This window comes from Hyla sarda, chromosome 6 (genome assembly GCF_029499605.1).
Source record: "Hyla sarda isolate aHylSar1 chromosome 6, aHylSar1.hap1, whole genome shotgun sequence".
Lineage (NCBI taxonomy): Eukaryota > Metazoa > Chordata > Amphibia > Anura > Hylidae > Hyla > Hyla sarda.
In genome coordinates, this window is record NC_079194.1 from 15,039,413 (window position 1) to 15,063,575 (window position 24,163).

General features: G+C 48.5%; 1 protein-coding gene across 1 annotated transcript in view; it reads right to left on the reverse strand.

Annotated features, from left to right (window-relative positions):
* Positions 1-24,163, reverse strand: part of LOC130275350 (calcium-activated chloride channel regulator 1-like) — a 67,172-nt gene that overhangs the window by 17,179 nt on the left and 25,830 nt on the right. Inside the window, exons 7-8 of the mRNA XM_056523220.1 lie at positions 7,905-8,132; positions 3,539-3,722 (exon numbers count right to left, since the gene is read on the reverse strand). Of these exons, the coding sequence (XP_056379195.1) occupies positions 3,539-3,722; positions 7,905-8,132 (412 nt within the window). The remainder of the gene's footprint in view (positions 1-3,538; positions 3,723-7,904; positions 8,133-24,163) is intronic.

Below are 24,163 nucleotides of genomic sequence, written 5' to 3' on the forward strand. Positions count from 1 at the left end.
CTATGTACTGGGGCACTATCTACATGGGGCACTATGTACTGGGGGCACTATTTACATGGGGGCACTATGTACTGGGGCACTATCTACATGGGGCACTATGTACTGGAGCACTATCTACATGGGGCACTATGTACTGGGGCACTATCTACATGGGGGCACTATGTACTGGGGCACTATCTACATGGGGCACTATGTACTGGGGCACTATCTACATGGGGGCACTACGTACTGGGGCACTATCTACATGGGCGCACAATGTACTGGGGGCACAACCTATCTGAGAGCACTACCTACTGGAGGTATGAACTACATCGAGGTACCCCTCGACCTACGATGGCCCCGACATACGATAATTTCAACATGCGATGGCCTCTCAGAGGCAGCATCAACATACGATACTTTTTTATATCGGGGCCATCGCATAAATGGCTATCCGGTGGCACAGACTGCTTCAGCTGCTGCCGGATAGCCGTTTATGGTGCCCCATGAGCTCCGGTGATGTCTCTTACCTGTCCTCGGGGCTCCGGCGCGTCCTCTTCGGGATCCCCTGAATCTTCGGTGCTCTCCATCGACATCATCACGTCGCTGCGCACGCCGTCCCGTCATCCAATAGGAGCGGCGTGCGTAGCGACGTGATGGCGGCGACGGAGAGTGCGGATGCCGGGGAGGCAGAAGCCTTACCGGAGCCTCGGGGACACCCCGGGGACGCGGCGACAGCGATGGACGGTGACATCCCGGGCAGGGTTGACGAACGGTGACGGTTCGGAGCCACGGGGACAGGTGAGTACAACTTCCTCTAACAGTGGTCTTCAACCTGTGGACTTACAGATGTTGCAAAACTACAACACCCAGCATGCCCGGACAGCCGTTGGCTGTCCGGGCATGCTGAGTGTTGTAGTTTTGCAACATCTGGAGGTCCGCAGGTTGTAAACCACTGTCCTATACTTTACATTGCACGGATCCCTCAACATGCGATGGTTTCAACAAACGATGGTCCGTTTGGAACAGATTACCATTGTATGTTGAGGGACCACTGTACTATCTACTGGGATCATTACCTACCTGGAGGGACTATCCAGAAGAGAGCTCTATGTACTGGGGCGCTATCTACATGGAGGAACTATGTACTAGGGGCACAACCTTCTTGGGCTATGACCTACATGGGGCACTACCTGTTGGAGACCTGATTTACCTGGAGGCCCTATCTACTGGGATCATTACCTACTACCTACTGGGGCCATTACATACCCGGGGGCTATTACCTTTTACTGGGGGCATCACTTACTACCTACTCACTGGGGGCACTACCTACTGGGGACATTACTTACTATCTACCTACTGGGGGCTTTCCCTACTATCTACCTACTGGGGGCATTACCTACAACCTATCTGGGGCATTACATACTACCTACCGGGGGCATTACCTTATAGGGGAGGGGGAATTACCTACCCACTACCCCCACCCAATCCCCTACTTTTTTCCCCTGACACACTCACCTACTCCCTCATACTATGCAGGGCACCAAAGGGGAGGGGGGGGGCATTATTTGGGGGCACTGAGGGTAGGGAAATACATTGAATAAGTGTGGAGCCTAACATATTTGTTGTCTGGCAGATTCTGCAATGAGGAGTCATGATTGCAATAAGTCTTTATGGCAGTTTAAGCAAGACAGAGAAGAAAAGGAAAGAGAATGACTTTAAGAAGACAACTCCTGTGAGTCAGTAGATGTAACTGCACTGTATTCACTGATACTGTGTGCAGAGCCTTGTAGTGACATCATCACCACTTTATGGGCTGTACAAGGGGGATATTGGTCTATGTTCAGTGGTTTTTGTACAATTACTGTGTGCTGGTAATGGTAGTGGTCATGATGTGGTGGTATTATTCTCCATTGCATACTGGTATTATTATTAGTAATATAGGTCTCAGTATACAGGATTTGGTCAGTATCAATATGATGGTAATATGTATGGTGATAATATTCCTCCTTGTATACTGGTATTATTGGTAATATTGCTCTCAGTATACAGGATTTGGTCAGTAATAGTATGATGGTAATATGTATGGGGATAATATTCTTCCTTGTATAGTGGTATTATTAGTAATATTGATCTCAATACTGTAAACAGGATTTGGTCAGTAACAGTATAATGGTAACATGTATAGTGATTATATTTCTTTATTGAACTAATGTTATGTACCGGTCAGGTGACTGGAGGTGGATCCACTGAACCAGAGGGGCGATGACGTGGGACGTACCAGGTGAACGGAGTCTAAGGGACTACTGGTCTTCACCAGGGCCCGCCGCAAAGCGGGATGGTCTTGCTGCGGCAGGTAGTCCCCAGGTCGTTCCACCCGATAGCGGCTCGACCCCTCTGGTAGCTGAGAATGGCGCGATACAGGAGAAGCAGGCAGAAGCGTAGTCAGACGTAGCAGAGGTCAGGGCAGGCGGCACAGGTTCACAGGCGATAGTCAGGCAACAGGTCAGGGCAGGCAGTACGGGTTCACTAGCGGTAGTCATGGGCAATGGGTCGGCAACAGGCAAGGGCAACACTGAACAATGGTAACGCTTTCACTTGGCACAAGGCACTAAAGATCCGGCGAGGGCAGGAAGGGGCAGGAGACATTTATATGAGCCGTGTGGACCATGCACCAATCAATGGTGCGCTGGCCCTTTAAATTTCATGAAGCCGGCGCGCGCGCGCCGTAAGGAGCGGGGCCGTGCGCGCCGGGAGACAGAGGCAGCGCAGGAAGACGGGGCTCCAGGTAAGGGGATACGGGATGCCCGCCCCCTCTTGACAAAGCTGCGGGGGCAGCGAAACATGTTGAGGGGGGCAGAGTAGGGAAGATTTTAGCCAACAGCTCAGCAGCAACTCAGCTTGTAAGACGTGCACTGCAGGCACGCCTAGCAAATCAGGCATTGATTATCAGTCAGTAGAAGACTAATTAAAAGACCTAATATATTGTATCAACAGACACAGTCAAAAGACTGAGCCGCTGAAACGCTATATTTTTAATGGTGTGAAGTTCTATTTTGTTTAATGCATACATTTTCATAATTTAATAAAGCTTGTGGGATACACCATAAAGATAAATAAGTATATGGGAAAACAGGGAATTTTTGGGTTCCTCTAGGGAATCTATAGGTAATGATTAAAGTTTAACCCTCCATATATACAGGTCTAATCGGGTGAAGGGATACGGGATGCGGCGCGTGTGCTGGGATCAGCCGCCACGCTAACCGCATCCCTGCCGGAGGAATCCCTGCGCTCTCGGTCAGCGTGTCTGACCGGGACGCGCTGGGACAAAGCAGACGGGGGCAGGGACAGCAAGCACTCCGGTATAGAGGAGGGGACCAGAGCGCTCACTGTTACAACTAAAAGGCTCTTGTTTTTTCTTGTTTTGTTTTTTAAAATATATATTTTTTCACAGATGATGGGGAAGATAGGGGGTGGGCCCTGGGATGGACTAGGGGGGGCTTGAGCTGATTGCAGCCCTGAGTCATATTACAGTGGTGTGTATGAATACTTTGCTCACCGGTAGTTTGTACAATTTCTTTAAGTCTTGGTTCTTCAGCAGATCCCAGGAATATGACATGAACTATGACCCCGCTTTCTATAATTTGTTGGAAACAAAGACGAGTATCGTAGTTATCTTCTCCATCTGATAGTAACACGACTTCTGTTCCATGAGATGATCCTCCAGGCCTTCCTTTATTTACCTGTGCAGTCACATGATATACGGATATAAATTATACACATTCCGGCTCTCTCTTTTTTTGTTATTTTTTTTGTTACATGAGGCATAAATAAAATGTGTCCGCACATCGGGCTGTTTCTCCTAAATAATTGGAACCGTTGCATAGCTTTTTAGTTGTGTAGCGCATGCCTTTAAATTCTGGCACAATTTAGCTGTAAGGCAAATACTCAACTGAGATATTATAAATGTTTTAGTCTTCCTAGGGGACTTTTGTAATCAATGCATTACATTAATATCGCATTGATCAGCCTGTTGTAGACTGTAGGCTGTAGTAGTTGAGTCGAAATTGCAGGTCTTTAAAAGGCCTCTGGCTGCCAGTTCTCACACAGGGGTGCCGATTGGAGCCTTGACAGGTGAGACACTTGTCACGTCCCCCTATACATGCCATGATTGCAATTGATCATGGCATCTAAAGGGTTAAACTGAAATCCCATCCCGGCATTGCAGGAAGTTGTATATAAAATACAGCTGGCACCTGTCGCATATGGGCGGGATCACCCCATGAGTCTGCTCCATATGTAGTGAATGCTCAGATGCCATAAAAAGTAATATGAGCAGTCACTAAGTGGTTTATAGTGCAAGTTAGGAAAATTGTGGAAGGTGTGCAAGGCCCCACCTTCCTTTCTAATAAGCTTTTACCTATTTCTTGAAAAAATGCCTAGGGCAGCAGATAACTTATATTACCATTTATAAAAGCTACACAAGATATGATTGAGATTTAATATCAAAATAATACATGGACCATTATGTTTTGCATTATTTCATTACATAAAATGAAATAAACCTATAAAAGACCTCATTGACAAAATAGTGAGCTTGGTACTTACTTCTTTGTGCCACAATTATTTAAAAAATATTTTTCATTGGGGTGCGCTGTACATCAAATATGTGTGGAAAAAAGTGCTGCTTTTTTCCATGATGTGTTGGAGAGCAAGGTTTTGTCGCAAAGTCTGACTTTTAAAGACAAAATTTCAGACATATCGGATATTGACAGGTTTTTGGCACAATTCACCTTGCACAACATTTTTTTTATTTATCCCCCTTGTAGGTTTTTAGTAAATCAGTTTAACTGCGTTTAACCTTATTTTTCAATTCCAAAATCTTCCAAGCTGATGATAAAGGGGTACTCTGTCCCTAGACATCTTATACCCTATCCAAAGTATAGGGGATAAGATGTCTGATTGCGAGGGTCCCACCGCTACTACAGCATTCTGAACAATCGCTGGATTCCGCCATGCCCTCTCGTGTTATCACACCACATCCCCTCCATGCCATCACGCCCCCACCTATAGACATGAATGGAGGGGGTGTGGTGTGATGTAACAAGGGGGCGTTCGTTCAAAATGCCGGGTGCAGCGCATATATCGCAGGGGTCCCAGCGGCGGGACCTCCACAATCAGACATCTTATCCCCTACCCTTTGGTGGCAATTTTTCTTTTTTTAGGACCTTGTGTACTGTACAGGACCCTGAAGAAGCTCCTGTCCTCTACATAGACAGTGATTACAGCTCCCAGCAGATCTTTAATACTTTTATATGTAAGGATTTGCTTTATCTATATTAGTTATCTATTTATTTTTGTTTAATCTTCACTTTTTCCTATTTTTGGATGACATTTTGGTGGCTTCCGAACCAATTACCAGGTTTCCATAGAGTTATGGTCTCAACATACAATGGTCGTCCTGGAACCGATTAATATTGTAACTTCAGGGACCACTATATAACACACATATTAGTATTCTGCTGTAATATTCTTGTTTGTATTGACAAATAAACTTAGAGTGTCATTTGAATTCAGATACCCCCCCCAACCCAAAATTGCATTTACTTTTTACCCCACAAGTAATTTTTTTAAAACTTTTATAATACATTTTATGGTAAGATAAAGGATGCCAGTACAACTGTTCCCACCCAAAAATTACGCCCTTAAATGGTCAGAAAAGGAAAAACTTTGATTTCAAGAAGCCAGTTTAATTACAATCCTATTAATTTCAATGGCAAACATGTAATCAGTTGGTGACTACGTTCAAGGTATTTTTCGAATGTAGCCAAGCTTTGTTTCAGACTAAAAAGTGTTGCAAGCCCCACTTCTCAGTCTGAGCTAAAACATGTCGACACTCAGAAGTCTCTAGCTGACTACACGTGTCATTTTGTCAATTTCCCAGATGGTCCCCATACTGTATGTCCCTCTTGTTGTTAAAACATTCCCGCTCAGCGCTGTACATTGCTTCCCAATGCCAACCCTTAAAGTTTATTACACAAATGGGACTTACAGGCCACACACACAGCACAAGTGGAAGCAGAGATAGCTGCTGAGATCACATGACCCACCTCTCTCTACAGGTCATGAGTGATTGGTACATCCGCCTGAAGGGAAAAGTCACGTGATCTTGCGACTATGCCTCTGCTGCCTGTTGTTACGCCGAGCGCTCCGGGTCCCCGCTCCTCCCCGGAGCGCTCGCTACACTCTCGCTACTGCAGCGCTCCGGTCAGATCCACTGACCCGGTGCGCTGCGATACCGCCTCCAGCCGGGATGCGATTCGCGATGCGGGTGGCGCCCGCTCGCGATGCGCATCCCGGCTCCCGTACCTGACTCGCTCTCCGTCGGTCCTGTCCCGGCGCGCGCGGCCCCGCTCCCTAGGGCGCGCGCGCGCCGGGTCTCTGCGATTTAAAGGGCCACTGCGCCGCTGATTGGCGCAAGTGGTTCTAATCAGTGTGTTCACCTGTGCACTCCCTATGTATACCTCACTTCCCCTGCATTCCCTCGCCGGATCTTGTTGCCATTGTGCCAGTGAAAGCGTTTCCTTGTGTGTTCCTAGCCTGTGTTCCAGACCTCCTGCCGTTGCCCCTGACTACGATCCTTGCTGCCTGCCCCGACCTTCTGCTACGTCCGACCTTGCTTCTGTCTACTCCCTTGTACCGCGCCTATCTTCAGCAGTCAGAGAGGTTGAGCCGTTGCTAGTGGATACGACCTGGTCACTACCGCCGCAGCAAGACCATCCCGCTTTGCGGCGGGCTCTGGTGAAAACCAGTAGTGACTTAGAACCGGTCCACTAGCACGGTCCACGCCAATCCCTCTCTGGCACAGAGGATCCACCTCCTGCCAGCCGGCATCGTGACACCTGTGCCTACTAGGAGCTGTGTCTGGTTAAAATTGGGGCTAATGGGGGTAACTCTGTATTTATGAGTAGTATTGAGGTGGAGGGGGATTTTGATAGTAAGGGTGGTTAGGGGGTTCTGCATTGGGGGGGGGGGTTATGTCTGTATTGAAATGAAGGGGGGTTTCTGTATTAAGGGTGGTTAGGGGGTTCTGTATTAGAGAATGAGGTCTGTATTGAGGTGAAGGGGGAGTCTGTTATAATGGTGGTTAGGGGATTCTGTGTTAGGGAATGAGGTGAAGTAGGGTGTCTGTACTAATGGTGGTCAGGGAGTTCTTTTTAGGTGCAGGACTGTATAGAGGTGGTGGATGGTGTCTACTAATGGTGGTTAGGAGGTTCTGTATTGGTGGGGGACTGTATTGAGGTGGAGGGAGGTGTCTGTAGTAATGGTGGTTAGAGGGTTCTGTATTGGGGAATGAGGTGTAGGGGGGTGTCTGTAGTAATGGTGGTTATAGGATTCTGTATTGGGGGACTGAGGTCTGTATTGAGGTGGAGGGGGGTGTCTGTAGTAATGGTGGTTAGGAGGTTAGGCTGTTCTGTATTGGGGATGGTGAAGTCTGAAAAGTAAAACTAAGTGGATTTGATTCATAATGTCTTTATAAGGCAGCGTGCTCAATAGTGGAAGGATATTCGTTATGTGAAAAATGAGACTGGTGTGCTTGCTGCGTATTGAGTGTGGTAAGGGGGCATGAATTGTTTTATTATATGTGCGCCACCATGCATCTTCATCTTTGTTCTTAAGAAAAGTTGGACAGTATAGTTTAATCAAATTCACGAGAGCAGAAGCCAAATTTTGCTTCTGGAAGGGGAAGTCTTGAGTACTGGACCCTACTAGGACTTATGAACAAGGGGTCTCGCCAACTCATTTTAGTAAAAAAAAAAAATATATATATTTTCATTATTGCTTTTATGTAGTGATCTTTTTGTATAACATTTCCACACTATGGTAATACCTAAATAGGAAGAGGAGATGTTGTAGTACATTACCTGAATACCAGCCAAAAGTCCAGAACATATATGTGTCCCTCCACTTGCTACAGTGGGAACAAGTCGTTGAAGCTGCTGACGTTGAGCATCACCGTTTTGTATTTGGATTAAATTGGATTTTATAATGGCTGAGCTCGAAAATGTCACCATTCCGGCATAGGAATCAGTCTCAATGATTTGTAAAATGAAAACTGTTGCAGCCTGGTACAAACGTCCAATACGATTAGACTGGGAACAGAAGAAAAACACAAATGTATTCATTTCCGTTATAACCTTATTTGCATTTTTAAATCTAATTTAAAAAAAAAGTTTTATGTGAATAAGGCCAAGGGGAGGCCGCTCTGCGGAGGAGCAGATAGCGTAGTGGGGTCACTTTTTTGTCTTCTCCCCTCACCGGCTGTGATTTTAAGTCCATAAGTATTGATCCCACCGCTGAATAAAGGTTGGATGTAAATAAACAGCAAAGATCCTGGTATATTGGACAATAGAATATATTTTAATTTTTCAGTGAAAAATCCTTAATTACTGTAGACTGGAAATCCCTCTTTAGGGTTGGGTCACACTGAGTGGATGTGCAGTGTAACTGTGCCACGCAGCCATCCCCCAAACCTTATTGCAGACACAGGGCTGCAGCAGGGAAAGCCCTGTGTATCTGCTCCTAGCGCATACGCAGCATATTTCCCACTGCCCATCAGATTTCTTGCCGTATCAGATACGCTGCGTGCGTAGTATCCACTCAGTGTGACCCTTCCCTAACCATCCAAGACTAAAAGAGAAGAAAGTAGAAGGCGCTCCGTGTGTAGAACCTCAAGATCAGATAGAGGGGTGAAGGGAACAATCCACAGCCACTTACCAGATAAGGTTGTGTGAGCTTACACACAACAATGGATAGCACATGAAGATAGTAACCAAATCGTCCGCAGCCTTCCTGGTGATTAGTAGGAAGTAAGGTGACTGAAGATACAGGAACGAATTTGGCACTGGACGAATAATTGCAGGGGAGCAGCAGGTATAAATGTCAGATGGGTTTATTCAACAAGGATGAAACGGGTTTCGCTGCGCATGCGCAGCAAAACGCGTTGCATCCTTGTTGAATAAACCCATCTGGCTTTTATACCTGCTGCTCCCCTGCAATTATTTGTCCAGCGCCAAATTCGTTCCTGTACCTTCAGTCACCTTACTGCCTTCCAAGACTAAGGCAATGAAGTTGATGTGCACCACATGGTTCTTATGTGTCTTAGAGAAAACAGGATCCAGAGATGCCAGATGTTGGGAGATGCGGCCATAAATAGGAACCTCTCAACTCATAATACTCGAGTGTGAACAGAATTTATATCCAGCACATTAAACTTTACTTATAGGCCGACATTTATCAATGAGTTTACACCTTTTTTTCTCCGTACAAAAGGAGCTATTTTAGCGCACTGTGTGTTATTTTGCGCCTTTTGGTCGTAGAATATTTTAGTCAATCCAGATGTTTTGGAGTAGCAGTACACGCTTTTCAATTCAGCGTATGCCGTGGACTGAAATTTATGAACTGCGCCTTTTTGTAAAAAGGCGCAAAAAAGGCGCAAAGCCACTGAAAAGTGTCTAAAACTACACCATCCCAGACCTGGCGCAGCTTTTTAGTGTATGTGAAGAGAGAAATTTCAGAAAATGTTTACCTGCACAAAATGTATCAAATGCTCTGTGACCATTTAAAACATTTGGTGCTCCTACACATCACCAGCACACAAAAAAAGGGTGTAAAAAAATGCTTCACTTACACCTACAATGATAAATGTGGGCCATAGTCTCTTTTATGAACAGTACAATTACATAATATATGACTTCACCCAGATGATCGGCAGATGATCATTCACATGCCGTCTTCTTCACTATATAAATAAATCCTCTAATCTATCGGCGCCATCCACAGGAGAGGCGAGTGTCACAAAGCTATGTGCGACATTTCAAGGGCAATTCACTCTTTCTCAAGCATAATAGTAATACACACCATCTATATACATGGGGCAAAATCTAGTAAGATTACATCATATCTACATAAAGACAAATAAATACCGTATTTATCGGCGTATAACACGCACTTTTTAGGCTAAAATTTTTAGCCTAAAGTCTATGTGCGTGTCATACGCCGATACCGCCCCAGGAAAGGCAGGGGGAGAGAGGCCGTCGCTGCCCGATTCTCTCCCCCTGCCTTCCCTGGGGTCTAGAGCCGTGCTGCCGGCCCTTCTCACCCCCCTGGCTATCGGCGCCGATGCCCGTTCTGTCCCCCTGACTATCGGTACCGGCGCCGATAGCCAGGGGGAGAGAAGGGGCAGCGGCGCCCATTGCCGGCGCCGCTGCCCCGTTGCCTCCCCCCATCCCCGGTGGCATAATTACCTGGGTCGGGTCCGCGCTGCTCCAGGCCTCCGGCGTGCGTCCCCGACGTCGTTGCTATGCGCTGCACGGCGCGGCGCATGACGTCAGTGCGCCGCGCCGTGCATAGCAACGACGCAGGGAACGCACGCCGGAGGCCTGGAGCAGCGCGGACCCGACCCAGGTAATTATGCCACCGGGGATGGGGGGAGGCAACAGGGCAGCGGCGCCGGCAATGGGTGCCGCTGCTCCTTCTCTCCCCCTGGCTGTCGGCGCCGCTTCTCTCCCCCTGGCTATCGGCGCCGGCACCGATAGTCAGGGGGACAGAACGGGCAGCGGTGCCGATAACCAGGGGGAGAGAAGGGCCGGCAGCAGGGCTCTAGACCCCAGGAAAGGCAGGGGGAGAGAAGCGGGTAGCGACGGCCTCTCTCCCCCTGCCTTTCCTGGGGGTGTATCGCACCCTCATTTTACCATGGATATTTGGGTAAAAAACTTTTTTTACCCAAATATCCTTGGTAAAATGAGGGTGCGTGTTATAGGCCGGTGCGTGGTATACCCCGATAAATACGGTAATAAAAACTTCTTAGAACAACAAGAAGATAAGCCATATCTGTATAAAAACTGTTCTACACATAGGGAATAGCAATTTCCTATTACAATAAATACACTGTCCAGACATCTTAAAAGATATGTGTAATAGGGAGAACAAACGTAAATCCCTTTGTTATAACCTAGGAAGAAGGATTTTGCACTGAAGCGACATTGGAGTGTCATCCCCATGGGTCTCACAGTTTTTGATACTCACATACAGGGCTTGACTGGGAATAAAAACCAGACCTGGAAATGCTTGCTTACCAGCCCCACAGCACTGTGTCATTGTGCCAGCCAATGGTTGCTGAGTGCAGGCATATCACTTTATGGGGATATACAGGGACGGCCATTTCTATGGATACACCTTAATAAAATGGGAATGGTTGGTGATAACTTCCTGTTTGTGGCACATTAGTATATGTGAGGGGGGAAACTTTTCAAGATGGGTGATGACCATGGCGGCCATTTTGAAGTCGGCTATTTTGAATCCAACTTTTGTTTTTTCAAAGGAAGAGGGTCATGTGACACATGAAAATTATTGGGAATTTCACAAGAAAAACAATGATGTGCTTGGTTTTAACGTAACTTTATTCTTTCATGAGTTATTTACAAGTTTCTGACAACTTATAAAATGTGTTCAATGTGCTGCCCATTGTGTTGGATTGTCAATGCAACCCTCTTCTCCCACTCTTCACACAGGAGAAATGCTAGCACAGGCTTCCAGTATCCGTATACACTGCTATATACTACTATATACACCGCAGGAGAAATGCTAGCACATGCTTCCAGTATCCTTATACACTGCTATATACTACTATATACACCGCAGGAGAAATGCCAGCACAGGCTTCCAGTATCCGTATACACTGCTATATACTACTATATACACCGCAGGAGAAATGCTAGCACAGGCTTCCAGTATCAGTATACACTGCTATATACTACTATATACACCGCAGGAGAAATGCTAGCACAGGCTTCCAGTATCCGTATACACTGCTATATACTACTATATACACCGCAGGAGAAATGCTAGCACAGGCTTCCAGTATCTGTATACACTGCTATATACTACTATATACACCGCAGGAGAAATGCTAGCACAGGCTTCCAGTATCCGTATACACTGCTATATACTACTATATACACCGCAGGAGAAATGCTAGCATAGGCTTCCAGTATCTGTAGTTTCAGGTGCTGCACATCTCGTATCTTCACAGCATAGACAATTGCCTTCAGATGACCCCAAAGATAAAAGTCTAAGGGGGTCAGATCGGTAGACCTTGGGGGCCATTCAACTGGATATGTGAAATTTCTCCATGATGATTTGTTTCCCTCTTTATGCCCTGAAGCTGCACGTTCCCTGAGTTTTTCCAGCAAGATGGTGCACCACCACATTATGGGTGTCAGGTCCAAGCATTCCTAGATGAACAATTTCCTGGAAAGGGGATTGGTCTTCATGGTACATTTGAATGGCCCCAAAGGTCTCCCGATCTGACCCCCTTAGACATTTATCTTTGGGGTCATCTGAAGGCAATGGTCTATGCTGTGAAGATACGAGATGTGCAGCACCTGAAACTACGGATACTGGAAGCCTGTGCTAGCATTTCTCCTGTGGTGTATATAGTAGTATATAACAGTGTATACGGATACTGGAAGCCTGTGCTAGCATTTCTCCTGCGGTGTATATAGTAGTATATAACAGTGTATACGGATACTGGAAGCCTGTGCTAGCATTTCTCCTGCGGTGTATATAGTAGTATATAACAGTGTATACGGATACTGGAAGCCTGTGCTAGCATTTCTCCTGCGGTGTATATAGTAGTATATAGCAGTGTATACAGATACTGGAAGCCTGTGCTAGCATTTCTCCTGCGGTGTTGCTATCAGTGTGTGAAGAGTGTGAGAAGAGGGTTGCATTGACAATCCAACACAATGGGCAGCACATTGAACTCATTTTATAGATGGTCAGAAACTTGTAAATAACTCATGAAAGAATAAAGTTATGTTAAAACCAAGCACATAATTGTTTTTCTTGTGAAATTCCCAATAAGCTTGATGTGTCACATGACCCTCTTCGTATTGAAAAAACAAAAGTTGGATTCAAAATGGCCGACTTCAAAATGGCCACCATGGTCACCACCCTGTGCCACAAACAGGAAGTTAATATTAGAGATGAGCGAATCGAAGTTGACGAACCCGAATTCGTTACGAATTTCATGGAAAATTCGATTCGCAACAAATGCGAATATCGCCGCGATTCGATCACGCAAATCACTTCATTAAACTCCATTTTACAGCGTTCCAGGCTATTGGAGACCTAAGATGGCGGATCCACATGTGAGTACATGGTGCAGGGGATTATGGGAGGGTGGGAAACAGCGGCGGGAATGAAGGTAGGCGGGCTGAGCCTGAATCACAAATGAGATGCAGCCTATCAGTGTTCATCCCTGTGATGTCACAGCCCCTATAATCGGCGGCCATCTTGCCTCTCTTCATTTCATCTATGCACTCAGATGGAGAGGACAGGACTGCGTGTGTGTGAATAGCTCATGCCACAGCGTTACACTGCAACTGCTAGTCACATCAGCATTAGGGAAAGGCAGGAGTGCAGAGAGCTGTGCTGTTACTCTGAGAAGGATCATTGATTGCTAAACCTCCTATTCACGTTATTGAGCATTGCAGCAGAGAGGGGCAGATAGCTGTCAGCAGGGGCGTACCTAGAGCATTTGGCACCCGGGGCGGACCCTTTGTTTGGCACCCCCCCCCCCCCCCCCCCCCCCACACACACACACGCACCCCCCCCTTAATTACACCCCCTCCCTCCCCTCCCCTCAGGAGGGGACTGACAACACTCGGGGCCCCCGGACCAAAAAAAAAGCAAGGGCCCCTGCAGCTCGTCAATCTTCTGCCACACTCCTATTCCACCCAAATCCCACACACAATAAACTAAAATTTATATATATATAAGAAACACTTTAACGTAGGTACATTTCTATGACCAATAATACTGGTATACAAGGAGTAAATATATATCACCACACAATAACTGGATAATACCGCCATACTGTATAAAACCACTATATACAGACCAGTATACTATAAAGGATCTGTATAAGTGATTATATACAGGACCATATGGCGGTAGATACCAGCTGTACACAGGATCTGTATACCATATAAATGATTAGAGTTACATTTTGGGACTCACAATTACGTATTTTCTGATCAGCGGCGTCCTCTTTCCTTTTCTTCTCCGTCCGGATAAGACCGCCATGTGGATCTCTTAACATCTGCAGGAAAAACATGTCAGACTCTGCATATATTCAGTGCCCTCCCCTCGTATACACAATCTGCCCATCTATAGGCCCACAAACTGTAATAATGCCCTCCTTGGTGTCCTGCACAGTAAAAGGGCAGGTGGGTAGGTAGCCAGGTAACCCCATCTTTCCCATAGGTATATGCAGAGTTACACCCCCCCCCTCTTTCCCATAGGCATATGCAGAGCTACGCTACCCCCCCCTCTTTCCCATAGGTATATGCAGTTACACCCCCCTCTTTCCCATAGGTATATGCAGAGCTAAACCCCCCATCCCCCTGCCAGTGATAGGCTGAGCCCACTGTCATGTATGAAGCAGTATACAGCGTACAGCAGTGGTCTCAAACCTGCGGACCTCCATCTGTTGCAAAACTACAACTCCCAGCATGCCCGGACAGCCAACTGGGAGTTGTAGTTTTGCAACAACTGGAGGTCCGCAGGTTGGAGACCACTGACGTACAGTGAGTTCCATCGCCGGTGGCCCCCAACAAAGAGGAGGAGGGCAGTGCTTGACATATGTGAGTAGTACCCCGCTGGGCTGATCATTAATTGGGGGGAGCAGAACAGTGCTGGCGGGTCACATGATTTTGGGGGGGAGGGGGGAAGCCAAACACCGCGCGCGGGTCACATGATATGGGCGGGGGGGGGGGGGGCAGAACAGTGCTGGCGGGTCACATAATTTTGGGGGGGGGGAATACCGTTATATACCGTGGAACCACCGTAAGTTAAAAAAATACCGTGATACACATATATGGTCATACCGCCCAGCCCTAAGTATATGCAGAGCCCCCCCTTCCCTATAGGTAAATGCAGAGCACCCCCCCTCTCCCCATAGGTAAATGAAGAGCACCCCCCTCTCTCCCCTTCCCTATAGGTAAATGCAGAGCTCCCCCCCTTCCCTATAGGTAAATGCAGAGCACCCCCACTCCCTCTCCACCCCTTCCCTATAGGTAAATGCAGAGCACCCCCCCTCTCCCCCCCTTCCCTATAGGTAAATGCAGAGCACCCCCCCTCCCTCTCCACCCCTTCCCTATAGGTAAATGCAGAGCACCCCCCCCTTCCCTATAGGTAAATGCAGAGCACCCCCCCTCTCCCCCCCTTCCCTATAGGTAAATGCAGAGCACCCCCCCTCCCTCTCCCCCCCTTCCCTATAGGTAAATGCAGAGCACCCCCCCCCTCTCTCCCCCTTCCCTATAGGTAAATGCAGAGCACCCCCCCCTTCCCTATAGGTAAATGCAGAGCACCCCCCTCCTTCTCCCCCCTCCCCTATAGGTAAATGCAGAGCACCCCCCACCCCTCCCTCTAGGTATATGTAGAGTAAAAAATAAAAATAAAAAAGGATGCTCACCTGATGTCCCACGCAGCGATCTCCTCAGCTGCAGGGGCCTGCGTCTTCTCCCCTCCACAGTACAGGCGCTGATGAGTGATGTCACCGGCGCCTGTACTGCGTGCTGCGTGGGGGCGGAGGTCACGTCTCCTCTGTGTAGCTGCAGATGCGGCGCCTTCTCCTGTATGTGCGTGTATCGCGCATACGGGAGAATGTAGCGCTTACTGCTGGGGATCTGGGACGAGTGTCCCGGACCTCAGCAGCGGCGGGTCAGTCCGCCCCTGGCACCCCCCTTGAGAGTGGCACCCGGGGCGGGCCGCACCCCCCGCCCCCCCCCCCCCCCCCCCCTTGGTACGCCACTGGCTGTCAGCTGCCTCATACAGATCTCCAAGCTGCCTGAACTTTATCAACCATCTTATCTCCTGCTGCTGTTCAGAAATACGTGATTGTTCAGTGGACTGTAGTGTATTTGTACCATTTTGTACCTGTTAATCTGTCATGGGGCTACATACTGTGCAAGTCCAAGTCTACATACTGTGCAAGTCCAAACAATACTATTCACTGGCTGTTTTTTTTTTTTTTAAATACAGAGTTTTTTCTGCATATAGTTACGCATATATAACTGCCCTCATCAGTGCATACTGCATAGGTACATGCAAGTATTGTACCATTTAGTACCTGCTAAACTGTCAAGGTGCTCCATACCGTCAAAGTCCAAACAATAGTATTCACCAGCTTGTGTTTTACAAAAATACACAGTTTTTTCTGCGTATAGTTATGCATCTTACTGCCCTCATCAGTGTATACCGCATACACATAGGCGTGCGCACGGGGTGTGCCGGGTGTGCCCAGGCACACCCTAATCCAGTGGCGTTGCGACCCGGGTGCGGCCCGCAACGGGTGACACCAAGACGCTCCGCAGCACCCCCCATCTGTGCCTGACCGTCCTTCACCTGCCCAGACCCCCGCCCCCCCTGCTGTGCGGTGCGCCTGTCCGTCAGGCGCACCGCACAGCGCTGCCTCCTGCTCCTTTTTGTGCCCCGCCCCGCTCTGGCTCGCCTTCAGTTGGTCCGGGATTTGTATTTCCGCGCGTTACTGCCGTCACATGACCATCAGGACTTCACGCTGTATTCAAGGAGGCCGGCCCCAGAGCGTGACGGTACACGGCTCGCAGGATTACCGCGCTGAGTGAGTGAATGTTATTTCAACCTGCCTACTGGGTCTGGGGGGATAGGGTTAATCTGGGGGGTACTGCATTCCTACAGGGGGGGAGAGGGGGTTAAACTGTGGGGTACTACCATCCTACTGGGGGGGAGGGGGTCATCAGGGGGGTACCACCTTCTAACAGGGTGGGGGGATAGGGTTAATCTGGGGGGTACTGCATTCCTACCGGGGGGAGAGGGGGTTAAACTGGGGGGTACTACCATCCTACTGGGGGGGGGTTAATCTGGGGGTACTACCTGCCTGCTGGAGGGAGGGGGTCAATCTGGGGATTACTACCTGCCTGCTGAGGGGAGAGGGTTAATCTGGGGGTACTACCTGCCTGCTGGGGGAAGGGGGTTAATCTTCGGTACTACCGGCCTATCAGGGGGGGGGGGAGGGGGTTAATCTGGGGCCCAGAGTAGGCAGGTAGTACCCCCAGATTAACCCCCTCCCCCCCAGTAGGATGGTAGTACCCCCAGATTAACCCCCCCCCCCCCCCAGTAAGAAGGTAGTGCCCTCAAATTAACCCCCTGTTCCTGCCAGTAGGAAGGTAGCACCCCCAGATGCTGGTGGCCTCCATTTCTATTTTGCTTTTGTAGGGAACTGTACTGTACCTAATGTGGGGAATTATACCGCACCTAATGTGGGAACTATACTGCACCTAATGTGGGAACTATACTGCCAACCTAATGTGGGGGAACTATACTGCACCTAATGTGGAGGAACTATACTGCACCTAATGTGGGAACTATACTGCCAACCTAATGTGGGGGAACTTTAATGCACCTAATGTGTGGGGAACTATACTGCACCTAATGTGGGGGAACTATACTGCACCTAATGTGGGGGGAACTATACTGTACCTAATGTGGGGGGAACTATACTGCACCTAATGGGGGGAACTATACTGTCAACCTAATGTGGGGATCTATACTGCCAACCTAATGTGGGGAAACTGTACTGCACCTAATGTGGGGGAAGTATACTGCACCTAATGTGGGGGAACTATACTACACCTAATGTGGGAAACTATACTACACCTAATGTGGGGAACTATACTGCACCTAATGTGGGGGAACTATACTGCACCTAATGTGGGGAACTATACTGCACCTAATGTGGGGAGCTATGCTGCACCTAATGTAGGGGAACTGTACTGCACATAATGTGGGGGAACTGTACTGCACATAATGTGGGGGAACTGTACTGCACTTAATGTAGGGGAACTGTACTGGTGCAGTACAGTTCCCCCACATTAGGTGCAGTACAGTTCCCCCACATTAGGTGCAGTACAGTTCCCCCACATTAGGTGCAGTACAGTTCCCCCTCATTAGATGCAGTACAGTTCCCCTTCATTAGGTGCAGTACAGTTCCCCCACATTAGGTGCAGTACAGTTCCCCCACATTAGGTGGCACCTAATGTGGGGGAACTGAACTGCACCTAATGTGGGGGAACTGTACTGCCAACCTAATGTGGGGGAACTGTACTGCACTTAATGCAGGGGAACTGTACTGGTGCAGTACAGTTCCCCCACATTAGGTGCAGTACAGTTCCCCCACATTAGGTGCAGTACAGTTCCCCCACATTAGGTGCAGTACAGTTCCCCCTCATTAGGTGCAGTACAGTTCCCCTTCATTAGGTGCAGTACAGTTCCCCCACATTAGGTGCAGTACAGTTCCCCCACATTTGGCGCAGTACAGTTCCCCCACATTAGGTGCAGTACAGTTCCCCCACATTAGGTGCAGTACAGTTCCCAGTTCCCCCACATTAGGTGGCACCTAATGTGGGGGAACTGTACTGCCAACCTAATGTGGGGGAACTGTACTGCCAACCTAATGTTGGGGAACTGTACTGCAAACCTAATGTGGGGGAACTGTACTGCCAACCTAATGTGCGGGGACTTATACTGCCAATCTAATGTGGTGGGACTTATACTGCACCTAGTGTGGGGGAACTATACTGCACCTAATGTGGGGAACTATACTGCCAACCTAATGTGGGGGAACTATACTGCACCTAATGTGGGGGAACTATACTACACCTAATGTGGGGAACTATACTGCACCTAATAAGGGGAATTATACTGCACCTAATAAGGGGAACTATACTGCACCTAATGTGGGGGAACTATACTGCACCTAATGTGGGGAACTATACTGCACCTAATGTAGGGGAACTGTACTGCACATAATGTGGGGGAACTGTACTGCACATAATGTGGGGGAACTGTACTGCACTTAATGTAGGGGAACTGTACTGGTGCAGTACAGTTCCCCCACATTAGGTGCAGTACAGTTCCCCCACATTAGGTGCAGTACAGTTCCCCCACATTAGGTGCAGTACAGTTCCCCCTCATTAGGTGCAGTACAGTTCCCCTTCATTAGGTGCAGTACAGTTCCCCCACATTAGGTGCAGTACAGTTCCCCCACATTATGTGGCACCTAATGTGGGGGAACTGAACTGCACCTAATGTGAGGGAACTGTACTGCCAACCTAATGTGGGGGAACTGTACTGCCAACCTAATGTGGGGGAACTGTACTGCCAACCTAATGTGCGGGGACTTATACTGCCAACCTAATGTGGTGGGACTTATACTGCCCCTAATGTGGGGGAACTATACTGCACCTAATGTGGCGGGACTTATACTGCACCTAATGTGGGGGAACTATACTGCACCTAATGTGGGGGAACTATACTAACTGTGTGCGTATATATATAAAGGGCCTACATTCTGTGAAAGGACAGCCGTAAGTAATCACCTGCTGCTGTTCTAGACAAATACTGTTTAAAGAGTAGTGTAGCGTAATGTGATACCCTCATAAACGTACTGAGTATGTCAGGCAGAGAAGTGCCAGGACACACACAGAGGAGTGGCAGAGGCCTAAATACTTCAGGCAGAGTTGGCAGCAGACTTGGGGCGAGTGGCAGCAGGAGTCGCAGCGAGAGGCCTGAGCTCCCGTTATTAGCCAGCGGTCGTGTCTCCACCAGCAACCCATCTGCCGTCATCGATTGGTTAGCACGCTCATCCACATCACCACAAGTGACATCTGACACCCCCAGTCAACAGTCGGTGGGTTCCTCATACACAACCCTCAGTTGGCATGGCCCAGGAGCAGTCCCTGTCCTCCCATTGCCTTTGTCCTATGCTGATCCCTCTCCTAAAGAAGTATCTTATGCTGTGGGTTCAGCTCCACTATTTACTGAGGACGATCTAATAGAGGACAGTCAGCAGCTACTGGACAGCCAAGAAGGGGAGGAGACATGCGCCGCTTGCTCCGCTAGGCAGCCAAGTAGTGATGCGAAGAGTGACGTAGGAGGCGGTGTTGCAAGTGTTCAGGGTCCTGAAGCAGACACTGTTGGGGAACCTGAGGAGGACATCAGTGACGTGCACACACCTGTTGATGATGATTAAGCCAATCGCAATTGGGATCCGGGTGCAGAAGGGGCTTCATCATCATCAGGAGAAGAGAGTTGCAGGGTGCCCTTGAGGCAGCAAGGAGGTAGCACGGTTGGCAGTCAGTGTGGTGGCAGTACTGGAAATTCAGGAGCCAAACGTGCCCGGGGGAGACCACCTGCTTCGCGGCAGCCTACCTTTCCGGGAGGTAGTGGAACAGGGGTTTTGGAGACGGCGCCAGTAGCAGTCAATTAGTGCGGATTGCGGGTGGGAAAATCAGCTACTCGGCGGTGTGGAAGTTTTTCATAAGGCATCCGGAGGAGGTTCATGTAGCCACATGCAAGATCTGTCAGTAGAAGGTGAAGCGTGGCCAGGGTCCCAATGTCGGCACCACGGCCCTGCGTCAACACATGCTTAGCCACAATGAAACGGCCTGGGAGAACCGTGGCTCTGATGTAGTGGTCCAGCCTGCTGCATCACCCAGTGGCCATCCGCTCCCTCCTTCATCCAGCCAAGCCTCCACCACCTCAGCCGAAGGGAGCGGTGTGTCAAACCCTCCTTCTGGAAAAAAAAAGGAAAAAGAAATGCATATGGAAGCACACCTGAAACAATCAATTATTCCAAAAATGACAGTATTTATTGGAGCACAAAAAAATTACAAAACAATTGAGGAAATATAAAGACACACACAAGTTAAAAACACTTAAAATGGCCCAACCTGGTTGGGCCGTTTTAAGTGTTTTTAACTTGTGTGTGTCTTTATATTTCCTCAATTGTTTTGTAATTTTTTTGTGCTCCAATAAAGACTGTCATTTTTGGAATAATTGATTGTTTCAGGTGTGCTTCCATATGCATTTCTTTTTCCTTTTTTTTCCCTGTGGTTTGTTTTATGCAGGTTAAGCACCCTCGTCTGTCATTATTTGTAGCTGAGCTCCCCCGTTTTTTCTTTTTTCTTTAGTTGTTAAACCCTCCTTCTGTCGCTCCGGCTTCTCCTGCTTTTATTCCGCCAACAATTCATCGGCGAAGCCATGTTCAAGAGACAACAGTATGCGCCCACTCATCCAACGGCGCAGAAGTTGATGTGCTCCTGTCCAAGTTGCTGGTGTTGCAGTCCCTCCCTTTTCAAGTGGTGGACTCTGCACCTTTCAGAGAATTGATGGCTTGTGCCGAGCCCAGGTGGAGAGTCCCAAGCCGTCATTTCTTTGCGAAGAAGGCAGTACCAGCCCAGCATAAGTTTGTACAAGAGAAGGTGGGCCAGTCCTTGAGCCTGTCGGTGTGTTCAAAAGTGCACGGCAGCGCCGACGTGTGGAGCTGTAACTACGGGCAGGGACAATACGTCTTTTACGGCCCACTGGGTAAATGTGGTTCCTGCACAGCCACAACAGCAACTTGGACAGGTCACACCGCTTCCTCCTCCACGCTCTCGCTCCCAGGCAGTTGGTCCTGTTACAGTGTGCAACGCCGCCTCCTCATCCTCCACCGTGTCCTCGGCCTCCACTGCACGTCCAAATCTCGGTGGCCCTTCATCGTAACATGTGTGTAGGGCACGCCGGTGTCAAGCTGTTCTTCACATGGTTTGCCTTGGCAAACGGAGTCACACAGGGTAGGAACTGCTAAAGTTCATTTGTAAAGAAATCCGAGTATGGCTTACTCCACGAAATCTGGAAATGGGAACCATGGTTACCGACAATGGGAAGAACATCGTGTCCGCGCTGCAACAAGGAAGTGTGAAACATGAGCACTGCATGGCACACGTGTTGAATCTGGTTGTCAAGCACTTCCTCAAGTCTTCACCCCATTTGCAAAACATCCTGAAAATGGCAAGGAAACTGTGCATGCACTTCAGCCACTCGTACATAGCCAAGCACACCTTCCTTGATCTGCAGCGTCAGAACGGTATCCCACAACATAGTCTTATTTGTGACGTTGCCACACGTTGGAATTCCACCCTCCGTATGTTGAACAGATTGTACGAACAAAGAAAAGCAATCACCGATTACTTGATGATCCAAGCAGATATGAGTACCCCCCTGTGTAACTTCAATGTGAACCAGTGGCAGCTTATACGTGACACCTGCCGTTTGCTGAGGCCCTTTGAGGAAGCCACATTATTTGTAAGTCGCCTGGATTACGCCATGAAAGACGTAATGCCGCTCCTACATTTCCTACAACAAATGATTGAAATCATGGCTGGTCACGGGAATGGAGACGTTGTGCCTACATCTCAAGACTACATGAGCCCTGTGGGGGCTGAACTGGAGGAGAGGATGATGAGGGGCAGAGCGGAGCACAGTTTAGGTTAGATGAGATGGCCGGTATTTCTAGTCATCGGACAGGAGAGGAGGAGCAGCCAGAGGTGCTGGAGGGTTATGAGGAAGGCGAGTATGCAGTGGAGATAGAGGCAGGTAGTCCCTCCGAGTCACTGGAGCAAATGGCACGATGCATGCTCAGTTGCTTGCGTAGTGACCCCCAAATTGTCAAAATTCCTCAGCGCAATGACTTCTGGATCTCCACCTTATTAGACCCTCGCTACCGTCCCAGAATGGGGGCCTTTTTTACACCCACTGAGAGGGAGGACAAACTGACCTACTACAGAGAGATTCTATGTAGTCAGTTGGCCGATGCCTATCGGCCACATGGTCCATCCACTCGCAGGTCTGACTCGGCGGGGCCCTCTGCGCTCACCTTCCACTGCCATGGCTGCTGGGGAGGGGTGGCAGGAGCAGTACCAGCTCAATCAGCAGCAGCCTGAGTCCACAGTTGCTGATGAGTAGCTTTCTTCACCCGCATAGTGAAGCAACTCATCAGCAGCAGGTAGACATGGAGCAGGACCTGAACCAGCAGGTGGTGGCATACCTTGACATGACCATGCCAACAACCATTGAAGATCCGCTGGACTTCTGGGCAGCCAAACTTGATTTATGGCCGCAACTAGCAGAGTTTGCCCTGGAAAAGCTGTCCTGCCCGGCCAGTAGTGTGCCATCAGAGCGGGTGTTTAGTGCAGCCGAGGCCATAGTCACCCCAAGGCGAACTCATCTGTCCTCTAAAAATGTGGAGACTGACTTTTGTCTAGATGAATCTGGGATTCATGCCAGATGCCTCAGAGTAGATTGACTATGCTGCTACACCAACATTTCCCAATTATGGTTGGTTATGAAACCCTCTTGGATTATAATTTAGGGTTATGAAACCCTCTTTGGTACTGCCATTGCCTGCTTCTGGCTCATCCTGTATCTTTCAAGAACTACTTGCCTCACTGATGCTTCTGGCCTGGGGCCTTTAATTTTTGGAAGTTTAGCAGTAGCTAAATACATGCTTAATGCAAATGTCAACATTGATCTTTAAATGTAAGGGGTTATGAAACCCTTTTCGGTACTGCGAATGCCTGCTCTTGACTCATCCTGTGTCTTTCAGGAACTACTTGCCTCCCTGATGCCTCAGGCCTTGGGCCGTCAATTTTTTGATGTTTAGCAGTAGCTAAATACATGCTTAATGCAAACGTCAACATTGATCTTTAAATGTAAGGAGTTATGAAACCCTCTTGGGTACTGCGAATGCCTGCTCCCGACTCATCCTGTGTCTTTCAGGAACTACTTGCCTCACTGACACTTCTGGCCTTGGGCCTTGAATTTTTGGAAGTTTTGCAGTAGCTAATACATGCTTAATGCAAATTTCAACAATGATCTTTAAATTCTCGGCGCTCTGCCAGGGCCTTCTCCTACCCCACCGGGGACAATCCAAGGCCCTCACTAAACCATCCAATCGGTAGTAGAGACATGCGGTGTGTAAAAGGGCAGGCACTTAATGAACCCGAGCTTATGACCCGCACTTAGTTGTGATTCTTCTTTCCTGGCAAATAATTGCAATCCCTGATCCCTATCGCGAACGGGGTTCAGCGGGTTACCCGCACCTGTCGGTGAAAGATAGACACACGCTGGTCCGTTCAGTGTAGCGCGCGTGCAGACCCCCGGACATCTGAGGGCATAACCCACCTGTTATTGCTCGATCTGACTTCATGATGCTTCTGGGCTTGGGCCTTTAATTTTAGGATTTTTGAAATACATA